This window comes from Eschrichtius robustus, chromosome 3 (genome assembly GCF_028021215.1).
Source record: "Eschrichtius robustus isolate mEscRob2 chromosome 3, mEscRob2.pri, whole genome shotgun sequence".
NCBI classification, from domain to species: domain Eukaryota; kingdom Metazoa; phylum Chordata; class Mammalia; order Artiodactyla; family Eschrichtiidae; genus Eschrichtius; species Eschrichtius robustus.
This window is the reverse complement of record NC_090826.1, coordinates 58,256,975-58,280,098: the sequence shown is the minus strand read 5'-3', so window position 1 is coordinate 58,280,098 and position 23,124 is coordinate 58,256,975. Positions and strand designations below refer to the sequence as shown.

The window sequence follows — 23,124 nt, the reverse complement described above, 5'->3', positions numbered from 1 at the left end:
GTTCTCCCCCCTTACCAACCTCTTCCCCTCACCCATTTCCCCCTCTCTCTGCTCAGGAATCTTTATCTAGTGTTTGGTGTGAGAGGGAAGGGGGATGGGGATTGAGAAACCCAGTCATGACTAATCACATGTTCTTACAAGTCTTCTGTCCTATACTAGCATTGACACTTTTGAAATGCAAAGGCCAAGGATTTGAACCTTGGCTATCTGCCTGCTGTTCTAGTAGCCATTCCAGGAAAAAAATGAATGCTTGGTTTTGTGCAGCCCATGAGCTAAGAAGAGTTTCTACATTTTTTAAATGGTTGAAAGAAAATCCAAAGAAGACTATTTCAATGATGCATGGAAATGATCTAAAATTCAAATTTCAGTGTCCAAAAGTAAAATTTTACTGGAACACAACAATGTCCATTCATTTACATATTGTCTATGGCTGCTTTCATGCTACAAATGCAGAGTTGAATAGTTGGGACAGAGATCTTATGGCCTGCAAAGCCTAAATTGTTTACTATTTGGCCCTTGAATAAAAAGTTTGCCAATACCCTGGTCTAGCTTAATCAGAGACTCGAGTCATTGTTAATCCATTCACTTGAACTTCTAGTCAAGATTTCCCTACTTTACTATCACTGCTATTGGCACCATTAAAGGCAAATAATAATACTACTAATAGCTAATGTGTCAAAATATTATCTGTGGGAACCAGACATTATAAATATCAATGGAAATACAAAAATGATTGTGGAACAGTCCTGTCTTCCAGGGGCTCATAGTTGAAGGATGGGAAAATACACGTGTAAACACGTAAATACAAACAACATGGCAAATGTTCCTGAAATAAGGTACACAGAAGTGGGCAAGAATGCCAGGGAGGTAGGGAGACAGTCCATGAAGATAACCAACAAGTAGATATTCTCCCCATGGTGTCAGCCTTGCAGGTTCACTGGAAGGACTGGCTGATACCTCGTAATCTATATGCAGCTTAGCTAAAAACAGCTGAAAACACCCTCAATGCACTGATTTTGATTTTCAGGTGGGCATCCTTGGCTCGACCACACCTGCTGCATGGCTCTCCAGGAGGTTAAGATGAAGCGGAACAGTAACAGCCAGCATTTACTGAACATTAACTCTATTCCAGGCTCTGGGCTAGCTTCTTCCATCATTTGATCACCCCCCAAACCATATGAGGTAGGTGCTTATCTTATCCCTCTTTTAGGTGTGGTAATAATGAGGCCCAGAGAAGCTAGGGAACTTGCCCAAGGCTGCACCACCAGAAAGTGGCAGAGCCAGGCTTTGAACTCTAGAGTCTATGTGCTGAGCCACAAGGCTTTCTGCATAGCTGTCTGCCGCTTTGAAGTAAAGAGCTTCCCTCCATCAGTTATCTGATGCAGGCAGAGCTGAAGTGGAAGAGCAAATCGGTAGTCCTTTGTGTCTGCCCACTCTTCCTGACTCTCGCTTCCTGTCTCCTTACAAGGAGGTAAAGACAACATTTTATGCATGATCCAGATGAAACTGACGGGTAACAAATGTAAAAAACAAAGCATCATTCTGGCTGTTACCAACTGGACTTGGGTCATCTGTGTGAGTAATTACATTTGGAGGAATCATGGTAAAAGGGATAGGATACGGATTTTGAATTGAAACTGGTTCCTTCATTTTCCAAACATTTTTGGGGTGCCCAAAGTGATGCAGGGTCTGTAAGAGGCACTAAGTTACTAACGCTGTAAGCTTGGAGAACCTGGCTTAAGCTTTTTTCAAGCCCTATGTCCTCATTTCGATGATGGAGCTGATACTACCTATCACAAAAGATTGTGATGAAGATGAAATGAGGTAACAAATATTCTTTCAGCTCCTTCATTTGCCTGCTTCTGATAAAGAGAAGGTTTTGAAAAGGGAGCTCAGATTTACCTCTGAGTTAACAAGTCTCACAGTGGCATATGTAGCACTGCCAAGGGGAGCAGAGAACAAGAATTTCAACAAGAAAACAGTTGGTTTCTGAAAATCTATTCAGAGATACTGATACTGTAACTCCTTTCTATTTTCTAAATATTCTTATAGCTTATTACTTCCTCCTAGTTATGCCAAATAAAGAAATTTCATGTTCTCAATATCATCCTATGACCCTGACACTACCCAGGTGTCTTATTAGAGTAAAGCCTCATCCACTCAAAATCTAGGATGAGAGTTTCATTTGGGTTATTTTCAAATTTACCTAAATTCCACATATGCAGAAGACTGGCTGTGAAGTTTTTAATCTTGCTTGTCCTAGGCTTCAAGCATGGGGTTGCTGTGCACACAAATGCCGCAGTTATTTAGTCAATGAGTCCAGCAGAATCTTCATTTGGTTACTGACCAAATGTTGCAGAACATGGACTTGCATCCAAGTGTAATCTAAACAACTAAAAGGTCACATTTCTCAGGTACATTAACAAGGGTAAATAAACAACTTGGCATCGGGGATTTCTTTTTAAAGAGCAGTCTTTAGAGTATGTCATGAAATCAGTATAGTTTTACCCTCATTTTCTTGACACTCTTTAAACATATTGTTCTACAGCAAAACCAGTATCGTTCATGTTCAGAATGATGAAGACTTTGGAGCCATGCTAATCACCACAGAATAAATACATATCATTTCACTTAACTCTCTGAAAACTGGTAAATTCATACATGACACATAACTATTAATTAAGCAAAGCCATAAACTCCATTCCTTAATTATTTTGACTAAATGGCAGTTTATTGTACTTAAAAATAATAAAATGGCATTTGTTTTCAAATACACTAAAATTGGTACTTTTTCTTCAGTCAGGCTAGTGTTACCCTGTAGTGCAAATTAGTAAGTTTTTATTATAATGTTCACAGGTGCTGTCATGTGATGTGATTTTATTAATGCACCTTGTACCTATGCCTCTCCTAAGACACTTGCTAACTTACCATTGGTATTTAAGGATGGTTAGTTTGCCTAGACATTCACTTTTTACCTTATGCTCATCTAAGACTAATATAGTAACAAATTTTACATTTTGGATTGAACATTTTTCATTTAAAAAGAGACACCCATGAATCTGAAGCTTTTTGAACAGATTTTATTTCCCCGGATGGCTGTTAAATTTCAGCATAGAATACTTACATTTTATATTCATAATCACTGATATAAATCTCACCCTAAGAGACAGTGAATTACAAGGAGCTAAACAGATGAATCTGTCCTAGTTGGACATTTGTCTATTTAGCAGTTTACAAAAGGCAAGAGACCTTTTCAGGAAACACCTCTCTATTTGGAAGCATCATTATTAAAAGTAGAGTGGTTTGAATATTACATGAACAATCAGATTAAAACATGTAAAATAGATCATTATACATCCACTGTGGTCACTTGACTATTGGCTGGCTTTTCTTTCACTCACTTACATGCAAAAGAATAGTGAAAGTTAGCTTACGTTCCAAGTTTGGTTTGTTGCAGCCTTGTATCTCATTTCACAGGAAACCTTTTCAATTGATGTTTGACTATTCCAGTGGATTACGGTTTTGGGCACTGTAGTATTTATATCCTCAGCCCTGGAAATAATGGATGCAGAAGGTATCACTAAAGAAAAACAAAAACAGAAATCCAGCAGCTTAAAACTTGCCTAGGGAGAAATCAATATTTTTTCATCAATATTTAGACATGTTAAAACTCAAAGTACCAAAAAAAAAAAAAACTCATGATCTAATTAACATGAAATTTTTCTTGTTTTCTAATCTATTATGTAGGAGAAAACTGCTGTTCTTAAGTAAAATTCTATTCCACCCATTCTCCATTTCTGTTAAATGGAGCTCTGTCTTGTCCTTTCCCACCTCATACTCCCCTGTATTCTGAACTAATGAAATTCTGAAGCCTGGCCTATTAACAAAAGAATGTGAAAAGGAGGTAAAGAAGATATCTCTTCTTTCCCGCATCTGTTTAGGGAGAAATGATGTTTTGCAACCTAAATTTAGTTCAGAGTATCTAATTTGGTAAGATGTAAAATTAAGATCGTTCACAATGATATTTTTATTCTCTTGTGTCATAGGGAAACTTGTATGAATATTTATATCTATTGCTAACTTGTTTTGTTATCTATTAAAATAAATCTGTACTTGAAAGTATGATTTGAACAAGGAGTCTTACAAGACTCTAAGACTTTACAAATTATTGCTGTGTTCTGTGATTATGATTTTCAAAAGGAAACTGAAATTCTGATTGGTCATCTTACTAGTTATTTTTTGTACTAGGTGTAATGGTGTAACTGGAAGCTCTGTATTTCTAAACTGCGTAAATTCTTGTAAATTTGTTCTGTCTGGACAGAATAAAATCATGGGCACTTCCCATTTCTCCTATATGCATAGTAGAACAGTGAAAACCTATAACTTTGTTAGACGTATTATTTAACAAAGAACTCAAGAACCTGTATGTGTGTTTTTAGAGGCCATTATTACAGCTTAATATTCTCTATGAATTAGTTTCCTTTTTGTTTATTCTAAGTTTATAAAGTATTCTTTGGGAAATTTGTTTTATTTTCAATGAATAATATTATCTAAAATTATGTGCACAGATATATAATTTATAGAAAAATATAAAAATTAAAGATTTGCTTTCTAGTAGCACTGACCTAAAATAAAATCCTTGGGCTAAACCCAGTATAGAACATAAGTAGTAGTAGCAGGAGTAATCTAATTAAAGAGCTTACCATACTGAAGTTTTATCATCTGAATTCCATAGGTGGTTTCCTTTTGCTAGTTTAAGCTTCTTGTAATGAGAATCAGAATTCAGAGATTTCTAGAGTCAGGGAAGTGGATCTCCAGGGCTCTGAAACCACTTGGGACCATTTAAGCACCCTCAAGGCTACAAATTACCTACCCCCTCCTGTCTCCCACCTCTGAGTGTGACCTGCCACAGACGTAACAGCACAAGCATTCCGAGACCCTTTTGCAGAAAGAAATATTCTGGGGAGGAAGCAAAAGTCTGCTTAGTCCTATGAGAAATACGGATAGAACAGTAAGTCTGGTTTAAGATAGAGTCTTAGCACAGAGCAGATCAATGCAATAGAGATCTGATGGTTTAGGTTTGAATGAGCTTATATTTTTCAAATAAAAACATGTTATGTAATATGTACTTGAACATTAGTTTGTTACACAAGACTCAGAATGTTGAATTTTTGCTCTCATTGCTTTGGTTTCATACATTCCCATTAGATCTTACATTTTTTTAAAAAACCGTCAATTCCATCGTAGATGCCATATCTTTAGTTTCCACTTATATTGAAATAAAGAACCATATTGTAGTTCTTCGGTATCTTTCTAACAACATGTATTTACTTATAATTATTCAGTGGGGAGAACTATGTTGAAAATGGCAGCCAGAAGGCACTGCATTTTCCGTATTGAAACTTACTTCTCTATGAGAGAAGTTTAAGCATTCCTCTCACATGTCATTTTGGCAGTGTTACTGCACTATTAATTCAGCCCTGCCTTTCAGCATATCTTCCTAACTTAATTAAAGACCAATCCCATAGCCGTTATGTGGAAATTGCTCCCAGGAGAGTCCTCTGTCTTCAGTTTCATAGAACAGTTCATATATCTAACTTGCAATGTCTTATTCTTAAAGTGCCACAAATGAATATAGTTCATCCGTTAATAACCTAGGGGTTCTGTTGGGAGTAGCCTCCTACACTGTCAACCTGTGCTTTTCAACCTGAGTTTCTAAGAGTCCATTTTGGGATACTGAGAAAGGAGGAGGAGGAGGAGGTGGAGTAACTCTAAACAAGAGGCTCCCTGGTTCAGTGTGAAAAGCAGATTTGGAGGTGACAGCCAGATGAGATTTTCCCTTTATGGGAGGTGGGGTGGTGGTTAACTACAGCAAGTCGGCAAGTCTGAGATGAAATCTGGCTCTCCTCCTTACTAGCTATGTGCTCTGAGCAAATTATTTTATCTCTTTCTTCGTCTATAAAATGGGTACAGTGGTACCATGCATGATTGTTTTCAGAATTAAATGTGATTTGCATGTTAATTGTCTGGAACACTATAGGTGTTCAATAAATGGATGCAATGACACTAAGGTCATAATAAGATAACAATGGTAATAATAGCAGTAATACTAATAGTAATAATCTAATTCCTAAAAATGATACTGCCAAAATGATACTGAACACGATAGCCTTTAAACATCATTAATCCATTGAGGGGAACCTGTTTTTAAGATAAGGGCATGTTATGGCTATATCCTACCTCAAAATGTAAACTTACAAAAATGTGGAGAACTGACTCCAAGAATGTACAGCACAATGGAGTTACTATTCATCACCGTAGTCAGCAGTGCTTGTTTTCAAAGCCAATATTCATAGCATAAGGACAGATTTTTAGACCAATCTTATTAGTTGAGATAGTTCAGTTTAGTTGAGACGTTGAGATATTAGTTCCAATAGAAGACCCCAGGAGTCCCCAAAGGATACCCGTGTTGTGCCCCAAGAGGTGTCACATCCTCTAGAACATTAATCAGCAGGAAAGTTGTCAGACACATTGCAGTGTACTTTTAAATAAAGACTGAGGATAAGAGTTGAGGATACTAGAACTAGAGGCTTCCTAGCTCTGCAAACTCAACTTCTAATGCCACCTAGCCTTGGTTTCCTCATGTATAAATTATAATCTCTTCTACAAAATAGGACTGTTGTGAGGGTTAAATAAGATAATGTATGTAAAAGCAGTTAGCACTGAAGAAAGTGTGCCATAAATGTTAGCTACTGAAATCAACTTTAATAATAAAAACAGGAATAATTGGCACTAGAATCTCCAAAGAGAAGGTGATTCACACTTGGTGCTCTTTGGCTGAACTCTGGCTTTAGGACTAGGATATAGTTGTAAAAGGCTCAAGGGCAATCACTTTTTGGAAGTTATCTTAAGGAAAAAAACAACTACTATGCAAAAATTCAGCCAAAAGATTGTCCGTGGCAGTGTAGTTTATGATGGTGAAAAATTGGGAACAGTAATAAGGGACTAATTAAAGATATTAATTAAAAATAAGATTATAGATTAAATTAATAGAAATATGTATTCTATATTATTATTTTTTTAAAAGGCAAGTTCTAAAATACCTGAAACAAAACATGTTAACTTTTGTTGAATCTGGCTGGTGTACATAGAGATGTCTACATAATTCTCCACAATTTTCTATGTTTTTTGTAGAACTTTTCAAACAAAATCAAATAAAAACATATCTTCCAAAATAGCATGTACAGTAGAATGCTTTAGTATGCTGTACTTCTCACAACATAAGACTCATCACACTTTATTATAATCTTTATTTCTTTCCCTCTTCCCTGGTAGATTGCAAGATATTTAGGACAGGAGGTATCTTCCTTGTCTATCTCATTCTCCCTAGCCCTTAGAACAATGGTTAAACATAAGAAGTTCTCAGTAAATATTGTGAAAAGACATACCCCATGTAGAAATAAGACTGGAAGAATATAGAACACAATGGCAGCCTTACTTATCTTTGGCTTGTCTCAGACAGTGGCTTATGGGTAATTCTTGTTTTCTGTATCATGATCTTCAGGAACTTTAGGGAAATTCTTTTCAGATCTCAACTTCATTTGATTAGGTCAGAACAAATTAGTTGTTTATTTGTAAAGCCATTACAGAATTTCTTATTCTTTACCTATATCGTCCAGGTGAATTTGCACTTGTTTTGACTTCTCCGTGCCCAGTACATTTGAAGCTTGGACCCAAACCAAATACTTCTTGCCACCTTGCAATGAATCAGTGGAGATGTTAATATAACTTGAAGTGAGATACTCTTGCTCTTCTTCTGTCTCTAAACTTAAAAAAAAAGATTATGATCACCAGTTATGTTGGTTTGAATGAATTATTCCTCAATTTTTTTGATGCTATCTTTTTAGCTTTCTTTCAGAAGGCAACCTTTTACTTAAAAATGAATCAGAATTGGTTTCACTTTTAGAATTTTTTAAAACAAAGTCAAGACCATCCAGGGCCATAGTATGACTTTCATGGGCCCTAAGCACTTTTGCCTTCATAGACCCCTTCTTCCATTAACATAAAAAAGTTTATATGTGTGTAGGTATGTTTATGTATATATATATATATATATATATATATATATATACACACACACACACACACACACATATATTCATATAGATTATGTTTCACAACTGCTGATATAAAAGCAACTATATTAATATCACATATTAAACCATTTTCTTTGACCTAATGTTTCATTTTTTCCTGTGATTTTAAATGCAATTAAACATCTTGTAGACTCCTGAAAGTATGGCGAGCCCTGGGTACTGTGCCTACTGTACCTCTTTGGGAAGGGCAGCTGTGGACATGGCTTGAACTAAATGAGCTCCCTCTGAGAAGGAGCATTGCACAGGGGTTCCATGCGAGGGCTTTGTAATAAGGAATGCTAACTTCATGGTAAATAAGTATTGAAATGTGAAAATAAGAGAATGGCAACTATGTGTAAGTAGTAAGTAGGGCATCTTTGAATATTTTCCAGTTAGAGAAAACCACATACATGTTGTTAATTGGTTTGTGGCTAATTCTTTTATCACACGTATTGAGACCACAAGTCAAAATGGAAATGTATTCTCAAACTGACATTAACCATAGCTACTAGGTAATTTAATTCTTCTTTTAAAGTCTACCCCTCATATCAGCACCTAGACCACAAAGCACTATTTTAGATGAAGAATCTAATTGTAATGACTGACTATATACTTTAGGACAATTTTTGCATACAACTGTATGTTACAAAGTTTTTTAAATTTCTTACTTCTATTTCTTTTTTTCTTGTGCTAATTAATACATAACAGATTATTTGTTGAAGGGAGTCAGCATGATTTATATTTTTCTGAAGTTTCCATTCCACCTAATCCTAGTTGTAGTTAATAGATTTTTAATAAACACTGCTGATTTGTGGTGATAATGGTGAACAGTATTTTTTAATTTAATCATTCATTCAACAAATATTTATTTAACAGCCACTATATTCCAAGCACTATTTTAGACACTGGGGCTACCACAGTGAACAAAACAGGTAAAGTCCCAACCTTTGTGGAGCACACATTCTGGTGGAAACAAATACATATATAATATGTCTTGTGGTGATAAACATTCAGAAGAGAAAAGAAAGGGGTTAGGAAATGCTAGGAGTAGGTGTGGTGGTATTTTTTATTTTAGGGAGATTGGGAAGACCTATCTGAGCATCTGAGAAGGTAACACTAGAGCAGTAAAGAATCAGGTCTTGTGGCTCTTTGGAGGAAGAGCATTCTAGGTGATATGCAAAGGCCCTGAGGCAGGACCTTGCCTGTCCTGTTCAAGAACAGTAAGGAGGTCATTGAGGCTTGGTAGACTGAGGGATGGAGAGGGATGAGATGATATCAGAGAGTCCTAGAGGAGGGGGAGATTTAGAAGGCATTGTAAGGTCACATAAGGCCATGGAAGTGTGCTGCCTTTGATCTCTGAGTGAAATGGGAGATTTTGAGCAGAGGAGTGACATCTGATGTGCATGTGAAAAGGATTACTCTGACTACTTGTGAATAATAGACTGTAGCAGGGCAAAGGTGAAGGCTAGAGCACCAGTTTACTAACGCAGGTGAGAGATGATATGTCTTGGACCAGGCAGTGAGAAATCAGTTTTTTAAAGACAGAGCCAATAGGTTTTGCTGATCAGTTGAATGGGGGGCGTGTTAGAGAGGAATCCAGGAGAACTCCAATGATTTTAACCTGAATACTGCAAAGGATGGTGTTACCACTTACTGAGATAGGAAATGCGAGTCTGGGGAAAGGAAACTGGGTATTTGGTTTTGAAAGTGTTAGCTTGAAAATACCTTTTGGACATCTAAGAGGAAATATTGAGTAAGATGTTAGATAAATGATGGCTGCATTTCAGGAGAGATATCTGGACTGGAGATATAGATTAGGGAGTTTTACACCATAAATTTGGATGAGATCTTTTAGGTAATGAGTGTAGATAGAGATAATAAGAGGTCCTAGGATAGAGCTCTGGGTCACCATTACTTTACTGGAATAAAGGGGAATTGACAAAAGAGACTGAGAAAAAGCATCCAGGAAGGTAGGAGGAGAACCAAAAGGGAGTGCTGTCCTGGAAGCCAAATGAAGGAAGTAAAAAGCTAAGTTAAATGCTCCTGAGAGTAAATCCTCCTGATAAGGAGGGTGGGGACTGAGAATAAACCATTGCATCTGGCAATGGGGAAGTCATTAGTGACATTGTTAAGACCTGGAGGTGGAGGGCAAAAACTTGACTAGATTAAAGAGACGATGAAAAGAGAGGAAGTAGAGGCAGAAAGTACAAACAACTCTTCTGAGGAGTTTGCCATAGAAGGAGCAGAGAAATAGATTAGTGGAAGGCAAGGACCAAGGGAGGGTTGTATTTTCAAGAGAGCAGATGCTACAGCATCTTTGAAAGCTGATGAGGAGATCCAGTAAAGATAGAAAAGGTGATGATACAGAAGAAAGAGAGGAGTACTGTTGGAGCAATGTCCTCTAGTAGGCAGGCAGGGTAAGATTTAGTACACAGTGGAGAGCTGGCATCAGGGCAATGGTAGTTCATCCACAGTACTAGAAGGGAAGACCAAGTATGTGGGTACAGATGTCAGTGTGTCAGCAGATGAGGGAGGCTGTGGTATTTCTCATTACTCCTGTTTTCTCAATGAAATAGAAAGCAGGTCATCAATAGAGTGAAGAAGGGGAGAAGATGTTGGAGACCAGAGATGAGAGAAAGAGTAATGAAATAATTACCTGGTTAGTGGGGGAGTGACTTGGCCAGTGAAGTGCAGTAGGGCTACTGGGTGGCTACCTGGGTCCAGTTGAGGTGAGTGGTCATGAATATAAAGTAATATCAGTCAGTAAGTTTGTGTTTGTCCCCAGCCACAATTAGCTCTCCAAGCACTGGTGCAGAATCGGTGAGGAGATGGATTTTAACATATGAACTGGTTATTGAACTCAGTAGAAATATAACATCACAGCCTCAAATATATTTGGAGTTATATCTAAGAACTCTGGTTATAATGAATATGCATATGGAGAGGAAGATGCGGCAAAAACAAGCAGGCCTTGTGAACTGGAAGAGTAGGCAATTGTTTTTAGGGGTCTCATTAAAACTAAAAGACCCTATTGGTCTTTTATAGTACCTGAAAATTCTACCATTGGTGCTGTTCTAAACAGTTTATAAACTTGTCGTGCACAGACATGTTGCGTATTTTAAAAAATTTTCTAGCATTTAACATAGTTCCAAGAAGACATGAAATACTAAATAAATATTTGTTAAATTGACTTGAATAAAATAGAATGAAGGGCCATCATGTACTTATTTTCATTCAACAAGTTATTTATTGAGTAGAAGGTACTGTGCCAGACATTGCAAGAGTATCCAAGATAAAGAAAGAATATATTTACATAAAGCTGTTGAGCGTAATGGGACAACAGTAAGTAGATATTTATTAGCAGAGATTCATTTTTTTTTCTATCACCACCCACTGGTACATAGCAAAATACAAAGGGGTTGAGGAGTGTATGTGAATGGACATGCAGCTCTGCTGGTGGGGTCACCACAAAGGTTCTGGGGAGAAAGAAGACTCTTGAAGCAGCACAGACACAATTCCTCTACTTTACAACTTCAATCCAACACCAGATGGAGGCCCTGATGGCCCCTATGCTGCCATAGAGGGAATGCCATCAACTGCCACTGTGGAAACAAGTGGGTGGGCTGAGGTGAAATGCCTCTCTATATATGTGATTTTACTGGAAAACAGAACCACATGAGTTGGAAGTGAAACCTTGCAAATGCTGATCTCTACCTATCTGCCCAAGTGGAAAATACCCTGAGAACCCAGGACCTAGAAAAGCCTTTTAAAATCTGATACCACTTCAACCACAAAATTCATTATAACTCACCTTTTTCCTAGGGGGAAAGGCCTTCTTAACCATAAGTTAGAAAAATGGATTTCTCTAATTTTTCTCAACTCGTGGGTGCATTTTTAATTAATTGTAAGACAAACAGATGTTTATTTTCTTTTCCAATTTGTCTGTGATTATAGGAGCTCATTCTTTGAATTTGCTAGAGGAGAACATTGTTTTTATGGTAACCCTTCACATCTTTTATGATAACATATGATAAAGTTTTTAAAAATTCCATTAATCTGGACTCAATCAAGTCAGAATTTGGGTTAGGTTTGCCTGAGTTTGGCTATAATTTGCTCTTGGTTTCAGAAAAGACAGTAAAAAAAGTTTTTTTAATATATAGGACCTTGTAGTATTATTAGTTAACTAGATTGTGAAGGGAGGATGCAGGAAATGTTTATTTCTAGTTATCAGAATAATCACTCAACGAGTGTTTATTGAGCGCTTACTATGCGCCAGGCCTCATCCTGGGCTCAAGCAATATAGCAATGAACAAAACAAACAAAAATTCTTGCCCACATTGGGTTTACATTTCTAGTTTGAATAAATGAGTGACTTTACTACTGACATATGTACAACAGCTAGAAAATTAGTCTTACTTATTAGAGCACGTTTAACAATCTTTCTAGATAGTCATCTGTCCAAAATTACTGTTACTTGAAAATAACGTAAATAAAGTTACTGTTTATAATATCCTGTAAGTGATCATTTTTTATGGCTTTACATTAATCTTGTCTCCCAAATCAGTCAGGTTTTGATTTTGGAACAAATCAAACAAGTCTAGAGAGCCAACCTTGAGTTTCACCCTGATGTTCTAATATTCTAACATCGCCTTTTTGTCAGTTTCTAAGCATTTCCAATTTGTGAGCCCTTTCTTAGAATTTGCTTTCTTGTAAGTTTTATAACACTCAGTATGGTATTACTTATACTCATTTCTCAGGAGGCTGAGGTTTAGCAAAGCTAAACAAATTTACCAAGATCCCTCAGCTAGCAATTGTGGCAGATACTATTAGATGACAGTACTGAACTCCACCCATAACACCCCTCTCTGAGGTTCCCATCCTGACAGAGTAGACATGTAACTCAATTCTGGCCAATGAGATGCAAGTGGAAGTCCATGGGAGAATGTCCTTTTCCCTTCACCTCTTTCCTTCCTGAAACTTGGATGAGAAGCCTGGATGTATAGCATCTGAGGATTAAGGCCAACACACTAAAGGCTGCAGAGGAGAAAAGTGGAAAGAGCCTGGTTCCTTGGGGTATCATTGAATTAACATGCTAGCTCCGTACTACCTACCACTATGGCCTTGTCTGTTTAAGTCACTGCACTTGGGTTTTCAGATATTTGTACCATAAAAGACATCTAACTGATAAGTCTCAGAACTGGAATTCAAACATAAAACTCTAAAGCCTGCGCTCTTTCCAATGGATATTTCTGACAGTTTGCTCTTTTAATAAATCTATTCTTAAGACTTTCAAAGTGACTTTTTGGGTACTGAGAACAATTTCAGTACTCATAACTACTGCAAGTATTCCTCACTTGATAAAGAAGATGTGTCCCTCAAAAACCATGTGTAAATAATTTAGACAGATATAATTGTTAATGCATTAATGGCTTTTAAAAGAGATATATAATAATCATAAAATATTAGGAGAACATTTTTATGATACTAAATAGGAAATTAGGGGTAGCCAACAGGTAGCCAACAGGCACATGAAAAAATGCTCAACATTGCTAATCATTAGAGAAATGCAAATCAAAACAACAACGAGAGGGGCCCTGGCGGTCCAGTTGTTAGGACTACGCGCTCTCATTGCCGAAGGCCTGGGTTCAATCCCTGGTCGGGGAACTGAGATCCCACAAGACGTGCGGCATGGCCAAAACAAAACAGAACAAAACAATGAGATACCACCTCACACCTGTCAGAATGGTTATTATCAAAACGTCTACAAATAACAAATGTTGGCAAGGATGTGGAGAAAAGGAAACCCTAGTACACTGTTGATGGGATTGAAAATTGGTGCAGCCACTATGGAGAACAGTATGGAGGTTCCTCAAAAAACTAAAAATAGAACTACCATATGATCCAGCAATTCCACTGCTGAGTATATATCAGAAGAAAATGAAAACACTAATTCAAAAAGAGACATGCATCCCAATGTTCATAACAGCATTATTTACAATAGCCAAGATATGGAAGCAACCTAAGTATCCATCAACGGATGAATGGACAAAGAAGATGTGGTATATATATATATATACAATGGAATATCACTCAGACACAAAAAAGAATGAAACTATGCCATTTGTAACAACATGGATGGACCTAGAGAGTATTATGCTTAGTGAAATAAGTCAGACAGAGAAAGACAAATACTCTGTTATCACTTATATGTGGAATCTAAAAAATAAAACAAATGTATGTAACAAAACAGAAACAGACTCACGGATACAGAAAACAAACTAGTGGTTACTAGTTGCGGGGGGCAAGATAGGAGTATGAGATTAGGAGATACAAACTATTATTTATAAAATAAATAAGCAACAAAAATATATTGTACAGCACTGGGAAGCACAGCCATTATTTTGCAATAACTTTAAAGGGAATATGACCTATAAAAATATTGAATCATTATGCTGTACACCTGAAACCAACATAATACTGTAAATCAACTATACTTCAATTAAAAGAAGCAGTATGGCAGTTCCTCAAAAGTTTAAACTGAGTTACCATATGACCTAGCAATTCTATTCCTAAGTATCAATATATGCTCAAGAGAAATGAAAACATATGTCTATACATAATCTTATACATGAATGTTAGTAGAGCATTATTCATAGTAGCCCCAAAAATGGAAACAACCCAAATGTCCATCAACTAATGAATGGATAAATGTGATATATTCGTATAATAATGGAACATTATTCAGCCATAAAAAGGAATGAAGTACTGATACATGCTACACCATGGATAAACCTTGAAAACCTTACACTAAGTGAAAGAAGCTAGTCATGAAATACCACAAATTATATGATTCCTTTTATATAAAATGTCCAGAGTGTAGACAAATGCACAGAGGACGCCTAGGGCTGGGAGGGTTGAGGGGAGATGGGGAGTAACTGCTAATGGAGATGGGGTTTCTTTCTGGCATGAAGAAAATGTGCTAATATTGTGGTGATGGTTGCACAACTCTTTGAATATACTAAAATCATTGAATTGTACACTTTAAATTGTATGGTATGTGAATTATACTCAATAAAGCTGTTATATTAAAAGAAAAAGAATTAAGCAACTAATCAAGATCAGTGGGTCCATGAGATAGTAGAAGTTCCAGGAGATAGCAAAGCCTAGGCATTCTCTGTCAATCTGGCACTATCTAACTTTTCTTTGAGCTTAAACTGTGGTGTTTGCTCCCATACTGCCTTCATTTTCACATTCCTAAAGTTGCCTTTGCAATGAGATTCTTGTCCTCATGGACTCTTTTCATCTCAAGGGGGCAAGGAGGATTGGTTAAGTCTTGGACACCTGTTAGAATCCTGGCTCCCTTATGTCTAAGGGGAAGTAACATAAGCTCTGTAAAGGGGACAATTCTAATAGTTACTGCACAAGGTTAAGCTGAGGATTGAAGATGTAAGGCACATGAAGTACGGAGCGCAGTGCTTAGTATATTATATATTTGACAACACAACCCATCACTGGTCTCAGTGTTTCCATCATCCCTTTGCTACCTGACCATACCTCTACTTAGTGAAAGATGTGAGCTTCTTGCCCATGACATGTAGCCAGTAAGCCCAGGCTTAGCAATGTATTCATAAAATCTGTCTAGTTTTTACCCAAAATGTCTTGAACATAGAGGTGTTACTTTTTATGTTTCACTTAATCAAAGTTATTCTGAGTACCTAACAGATGGAGAGAGAGAGCAAGATTGGAAGGTTATTCTTTCCCATAATGATGAGACCTGGATAGCATCTCTCAAATATGCCCTGTGATCTGGGTTCCCACACCACTTCAGCAGAAAAGACTAAACTAGGAAGAAAGCAGTCAGGCCACCCCAGATTCAAATCCCACCTCTCCCTCTCATAGCTGCGTGACCCTGGATGCATCACCTAACCTAGCTAGGCCTCAGTCACCTGTCTACAAAAATCGGAAAAATAATCATATGTACCACACAAGGTTGTATAAGGGATGAAATGAGGTAGCACATATAAAGCTTTTGGCCCAGTGCTTGGCAAACAGTGGAAATCCAATAAATAATTTTTTTTTTTAAGTATAAAAGAAAAAGTAGTTTGTGAAATTTTGAGCTAGAAAAAACGTATACTTCAAATACAGTTGACCCTTGAACAACATGGGTTTGAACTGCTCAGGTCCACTTATAGGTGGATTATTTTCAATAAATATATTGGAAAAATTTTAGATTTGCGACAATTTGAAAAAACTCACAGATGAACTGCATAGCCTAGAGATATCAAAAAATTAAGAAAAACTTAGGTATGCCATAAATGCATAAAATATTTGTAGATGCTAGTAGATACTAGTCTATCCTTACATAGGCATAAAGTGAGTGATATTTAATATAAAATTAATAATGTGTTAGTTTTCTTACTGTTCTATAACTTTGCTTTCAAAGAATTACATTATCATACAGTATGCCTGTTTTTCCTAATCAGAGAAACTGCGTATCGGCCTATCATCACAGGTAAGTGGTTTTTAAAAATATGTAACAAAGTTTCCAATGCTGTATTATGAATATGACTGCAATATTGTATGCCATAAAAATTTTATAATGATTCATTCATTAGTGTATAGGCTAGGCTACTATGAAGCAATCATATCAGTTATACTAGGCTATTATAAAGCAATCATATTGCTGCTTCTTCCCTATCAATGCATGAATTGTGACACCTGTAAATAAACATGAATTTCTTTTTCACATGATCTTTTCATTTTTGATGTCGGTACTAAGAGATGATTAATCTTGTAAACAGACAGCATTAACTTACAGTATCAAGAAATACAGTACAATATTATAAATGTATTTTCCTTACGATTTTCTTAATAACATATTCTTTTTTCTAGCTTACTTTATTGTAAGAACACAGTATATAATACATATAACATATAAAATATGTCAGTCAACTGTTTATGTTATCAGTAAGGTTTCTGGTCAACAGTAGACTATTAGTAGCTAAGTTTTGGGAGAGTCAAAAGTTACACGAAGGGATCAGCACCCCAACCCCTGGATTTTTCAAGGATCAATTGTACAAAACTAAAGGCATTCTTTAAAAAAAAAATAAATGAAACAAAACAAGGATAGGGTGACCAAGGTAGCCCAGTTTGCCCACAATTTTTTCCCCCAAATTAATGGTATTATTTCCATCTTTAACACTAGCAAAGGAGTCCAACACAGACTGACATACGTGGATATAGTTTAGATGTAACAGTGAAACACTTTTTTTTTAAGGTATAGAAGAGAGTTTTATTCAAGCCAAACTGAGGACTATAGCCCAGGAGACAGCCTCTCAGTAGCTCTGAGGAACTGCTCTAACAGTGAAACATTTGAACTATGTACATTCAGGAAGGAAAAGATTTTTTTCACATCAACCTTTTCCTATTTTGCAGTTTCTGAATAGCAGAAACTAAAGATACATTTCTCCCAATTTAATTTAGTATGAAGTAATATAACTTTTATAATCAATTATTTGTCTTTAAGCATAAAACTTAAGAGATTTTGGCTGCATGGTTGTCTGGCTCCTGAAGTCTGGTTATTGTTAGAACGTAACAAAAGAGCGTTTCCACAAAGCCCTCCTCAACTCCAATTAGAAAATTATTACTTTCATTCAATTATTACTTTCAGTTTTAAAAGTGAAAGTCCTGTGTCCTGATAGCTCCCTTAGTCTCAGGCAAACCAGGGAAGATGGTCAGACTACACAGACACCAAATTTAAGATTTGGGGGTCATTATTAATAACTAATAGCTTCCATGAATGTAGTGCTGACTATGGACCTGGCACTGTAATACACACTTAAAAAACCAAATTCCACTTAAATAATTAGAATTACCCTGTGCATTAGGTTTTATTTTTAAACCCATTTTAAAGATAAAGAAATGGCAATTTGGAGAGATTAAGTTGCCTAAACCCTAGAAGGAGGATAGAGCTGGGATTTGAACAAAGATCCTTTTAAAACTGTGCTGTGCTGTATCCCATTAGGCCTTTGCCCCCAATTACCTCCAATGAGTAAAAAGAGTAGGAAGATTATGGAACACATTGTCCCACAGAGTGAAAATATTAATGGCCTGAAAAGGGTTTTGGTAGCTTCCTTGATCATAATTAGGGAGTTGGTGATAAAAAGGATGCATTTAATATTTAAAGTTGATCTCTTGGATCTCTGCTGGAGGCACAGCATGGGCTGGACTGGAGTGGAATTGCTCAAGTTAGACTGTTAGGAGGGAACCTACCTCTGCACGTACACCACATACTTGGTGTCTATGTAGGTGGGCTTCCCAGGGTTCCAGGTACAAGTCATGTTGCCTGAATATTCATAAATGACACAGGTTACTTTGTCAGGGACATCTGGTGGATCTGCAACAAAATATATCACTTAGGAGCATAGAAACATAAAGTTTTTTATAGTTAGTTGATAAACTTTCCATTTTATTTGGAAAACCAGGCCAGTTGGTACACAGCACCTCCCCCATTCCATCCCTACCAGCTCACCTTGCAACCCACTTTGCCCTCAAACATTGCTGCTTTCCTCCATATACTTTACTATATTCTCCCCTCCTTTGGGGATACTAAGGTGATCAAGTTCCTCCCGTCCAAAAAAAAAATTCCTCTCCAAATTGTCTCCCCTCAGCTGCCAACATATCTTTCTCCTTTTCATAATAGCTTTGTTTTTTTAAGTCCATTATACTGGTCTTTTTCCTCGACTCCCATTTACTCTTGAACCCCAAACAATCAAGATTCAGACCCGCAATTCCACCAGAACCACTGTTGTTAAGGTCATTGTGACTTTCTAATCCACGAATTCCATGATTTCTGTGAAGTCATCATTAAGCTTGACCTCTGCAGCATTTGCTATTTTGGTCACTCCCACCTTGAAACCTCTCTGGCTCTTGTGAAAGGGTTCTCCATGGTGTTTTTCTTCTACTCTGGCAACTATCTACTTCTCCAGCACCTATTCCACTACCCACTTTAAAAGTCTGGTGTTCATACATACAATGGAGTATTACTGAGCCTTTAAAAGAAAGGGAATTCTGACATGCTACAACATGGATGAACCTTGAGGACATTATGCTAAATAAAATAAGCCAGACATGGAAGTACAAACACTATATGATTCCACTTATAGGTGGTATCTAGAACAGTCAAACACACAGAGACTGAAAGTAGAATGATGGTGGCTGGGGAGATGGGGGATATGGGGAGTTGTTGTTTAATGGGTACAGAGTTTTGGGTTTGCAAGATGAAAAAAGTTCTGGAAATGGATGGTAGTGATGGTTACACAGTGATGTGAATGTACAATATGCTTAATGCCACAGAACTGTGCACTTAAGAATAGTTAAAATGGTACATTTTACTACAATAAAAAAAGATTAAAAATTTTTGGCATTCACAGAATTCTATTTCTAGTTTCTCTCTCTTTTACCCTTCTCCCATGCCCTCAACTCTTTCTCCGAGTGGCCCTATTATGGGGAATATTGTTAGTTTTTGTCTGCTACCATCTTTCCCTTTGAGAATTGACATCTCCCTCACTCCCAACCTCATCCCCACTCCACCCCTGTGCCAAGGACTGTCAATCACACAGAAGTGTACCCTTGACCTAGGCTAACTAATCAGAGTATTTCCCTTGGGAATGAACACATGACTCAAGATGACCAATCAGAGTTATCCAAGGATCTTCTTCTGGAGCCATTGTAAAAGAGGTGCTTCTCCCCCGCTGAAACTGCTATCTCTGAGTAACATGTGAGCTGTGAGTTGTTGATGGCCATCTTGCTGTCATAGTGAAACAGTCTATTTAAGAATGAAGCCAACACAGGGGAAAACAAAACCCAAGAAATGAGAAAAGGTGAGAGAGTTCTAATGACATTGTTTGAGCCTTTGGAGCCTCTGAAGCCTGTGAAACCCCAGCAACTATAGAACTGCATCTGGAATTTCAGATGCATCATCCAATAATAAATTACCAAGAATCAAGATAAAAAAGAAGTATGGAAATACTGAGTGTTTACCGTATGCTCACTTTTCAGGTGTGGCTCTCTCAGCTTGTGCCTACATTTGCAATACTGCCTGGGAAACTTGACGACTCAAAAAATGACAAGAGGGATTTCCCTGGTGGTCCAGTGGTTAAGACTCCACACTTCCACTTCAGGGGACGCAGGTTCGATCCCTGCTTGGGGAACTAAGATCCCACATGCCTCGCTGTGCACCCAAAAAAAAAGGAAAAAAAAAAAAAAAGAAAATGATAATTCTTTCCCATTAAAAAAAAAAGGAAAGAATGGGGGCTCAGAAAGAATAAAAATACAGACATTTATGCACCTGAAGTTATACCCAAAGCTTTATCTTAAATACAAATATGTTCTTGCACTTCACCTGTAAATCATCTACCAAGAATACTACTTATAAAAGAAGAAATAAATATATGAAAAATTTATCCTCATTGCAAATTAAACCAATAATAGATGTCATTTAGATCTATCAAATTGACAAGGATTTTGAAAAATGTTAATCCACATTATTGGAATGAACTCAGGGAAATCCTCTAACACACTGCTGGTGGGAATGCAAATTGATACAACCTTCATGGAGAGCACTTTACATATCACAATCTTTAAAAGTGGGAGTAATATCTTGCGACCCAGCAATTTTAAATCTAGGAATGCAACCTTATTGAAATGTTCATAGATATACAAAAATATTTGGCTAAAAAGGGTTTGCCTCTTAAAGTGTTGTTCCTAATAATGGAAGAATTGGAGACCACCTTAACACCCCAAAATACACTCCTAAAATGCATCCAAAAACAAAGTTGTAGAAGACAGTTTAAGTATATGGCCTTTGGAAGGCACTAGAAATATGTTTAATTAAGTAAGTAAGGTCTGGCCATATGATAAAGTGAAAAAAATAGTATAGTATAGTGGTCTCATTTGAGAGACTAACAGAGAGATAGAGAGGGGGAGAGAGAAAAAGACTGAAACTTGAAAGACATATTCCAAATTATTAAAGAGGGATTCTGTTAGTAGTGAGATTATGGGATTATAGAAATGATGGGTATTTTTTGTTGGTCCAAAATTTTAAAAACTTTCTACATGAATGCAATTTGATTTTACAATTAAAAAACGTATTTTCGGGCTTCCCTGGTGGCGCAGTGGTTGAGAATCTGCCTGCCAATGCAGGGGACATGGGTTCGAGCCCTGGTCTGGGAAGATCCCACATGCCGCGGAGCAACTAGATCCGTGAGCCACAACTACTGAGCCTGCGCGCCTGGAGCCTGTGCTCCGCAACAAGAGAGGCCACGACAGTGAGAGGCCCGCGCACCGCGATGAAGAGTGGCCCCCACTCGCCACAACTAGAGAAAGCCCTCGCACAGAAACGAAGACCCAACACAGCCAAAAATAATAAATAAATAAATGATCTAAAAAAAAACAAAAAACGTATTTTCGAGGAGATATGGGGATATATGTATATGTACAGCTGAGTTACTTTGTTATAAAACAGAAACTAACACACCATTGTAAAGCAATTATACTCTGATAAAGATGTTAAAAAAAATAAAAATAAAAATAAAACTGTAACTTGGCCTTCTCAAAAAAAAACACCAAAAAACCAAAAAACCGTGTTTTCAAACAGTAAGAACACACTAAAATGATTTAGAATATTTTGGTGAGTTGTAGTATCAAGTTACAATGGGGAGAAACTGGACTCCAAGTAGGATAAAAGAAATCTTTAAGTTTTCTTTGAGCCTTGAAGGAGGTAGCTGTGGAAACATAAATTTAAATCATTTTGGATATTGATTGAGTTGGGGTCCCTCAGTGATCTGTGCTGAAGTTATTTTTTCCCTCTGGTTTCAGACAGAGTATCACTGATTTGGCCATCCTAAAAGACAGTTGTCAGTCTTTTGGGCTATGTTATTCCACAGCATTCTCTCTGAAGTGTCTGGTAACTAATTAACTTTGCAAAAGAGCAAATAGATTATATACACACATGCAAATATACGCACTATTTGTTAATGTGAAGCTATGTAAAGAAGGGAATGTGAATATGATTATAAGAATAAGACCGAATTGTTTTTAGATCTCATTGCCAGGTTATTCAATGTCCATGGATAAAAACCTTCTGTACAGCCAGATAGCAGAAGACACTCTGCTCTCTCCTACTAATTGCACCTCTCCCCTACCACTGGGTCCCTCACTATTCACAGACCAGGTTTCTTGTTAATTCAGAGTTTAGCCAAGTATCGTTTTCTACTGAGAGCTTCTTGAAGGCACTCTGTGATTCCCCTCTTCTCTGAATTTCTATCGTTTAACACATTTTTGGTGCATACCAACCACTTAGTAAAGTTTATTTCATGACTTGATTGGTTTGATTAATAAAATGACAATGAGAAGAATTTAAAATTAAAAGAAAGTCAATACTTCTGGCAAAGATCACTCCATAATTCCTTACCTAAGGAGCGCACAGACCAGCCTATTGTGTCACTAATGAGACTTAGTAGCAATGTTAAAGATGCATATTCAGTGCCTTCTACTGGATAACACAATGACAGATAGAGATCAAAGATGGTTAAAATTTAAGTCAAAGATATTTCAACTTTTAAATAAATGATTATGTGGAAATATGACTGTTTCATGAATAGTTTAATCTGGTGTTTTTAAATGAATAAAGATATCTTATAGTATTTTATCCCGTGATTGGTGTGACTCTGATAGAATACTTTTCATAATATGCATGCATTTAATCACAGATAAGGATCTAGGAAGTCTTTAAGATTATGGCTAAAAATGAAAACTGTGATAATAATAGTTTGTATTTCACAAATTACACATTAAGGTACAGAACCTTTTTAATATGTTTAGATATCTTTTTAGGAACAGCAACGACTCATTTATCTTCTCTTTGTCTTTTATGATTTGTCTCCAGTTTAAAAAAATACACAGTCATTTTGTTCAGAACAGTGGTGAT

The 23,124-nt window shown here is 36.8% G+C and overlaps 1 protein-coding gene across 1 annotated transcript in view; it reads right to left on the bottom strand.

The window, feature by feature from the left end:
* IL23R (interleukin 23 receptor) overlaps positions 1-23,124 on the bottom strand; it is a 52,567-nt gene that overhangs the window by 24,024 nt on the left and 5,419 nt on the right. The window contains exons 3-5 of the mRNA XM_068538006.1: positions 18,408-18,531; positions 7,667-7,827; positions 3,435-3,580 (exon numbers count right to left, since the gene is read on the bottom strand). Of these exons, the coding sequence (XP_068394107.1) occupies positions 3,435-3,580; positions 7,667-7,827; positions 18,408-18,531 (431 nt within the window). The remainder of the gene's footprint in view (positions 1-3,434; positions 3,581-7,666; positions 7,828-18,407; positions 18,532-23,124) is intronic.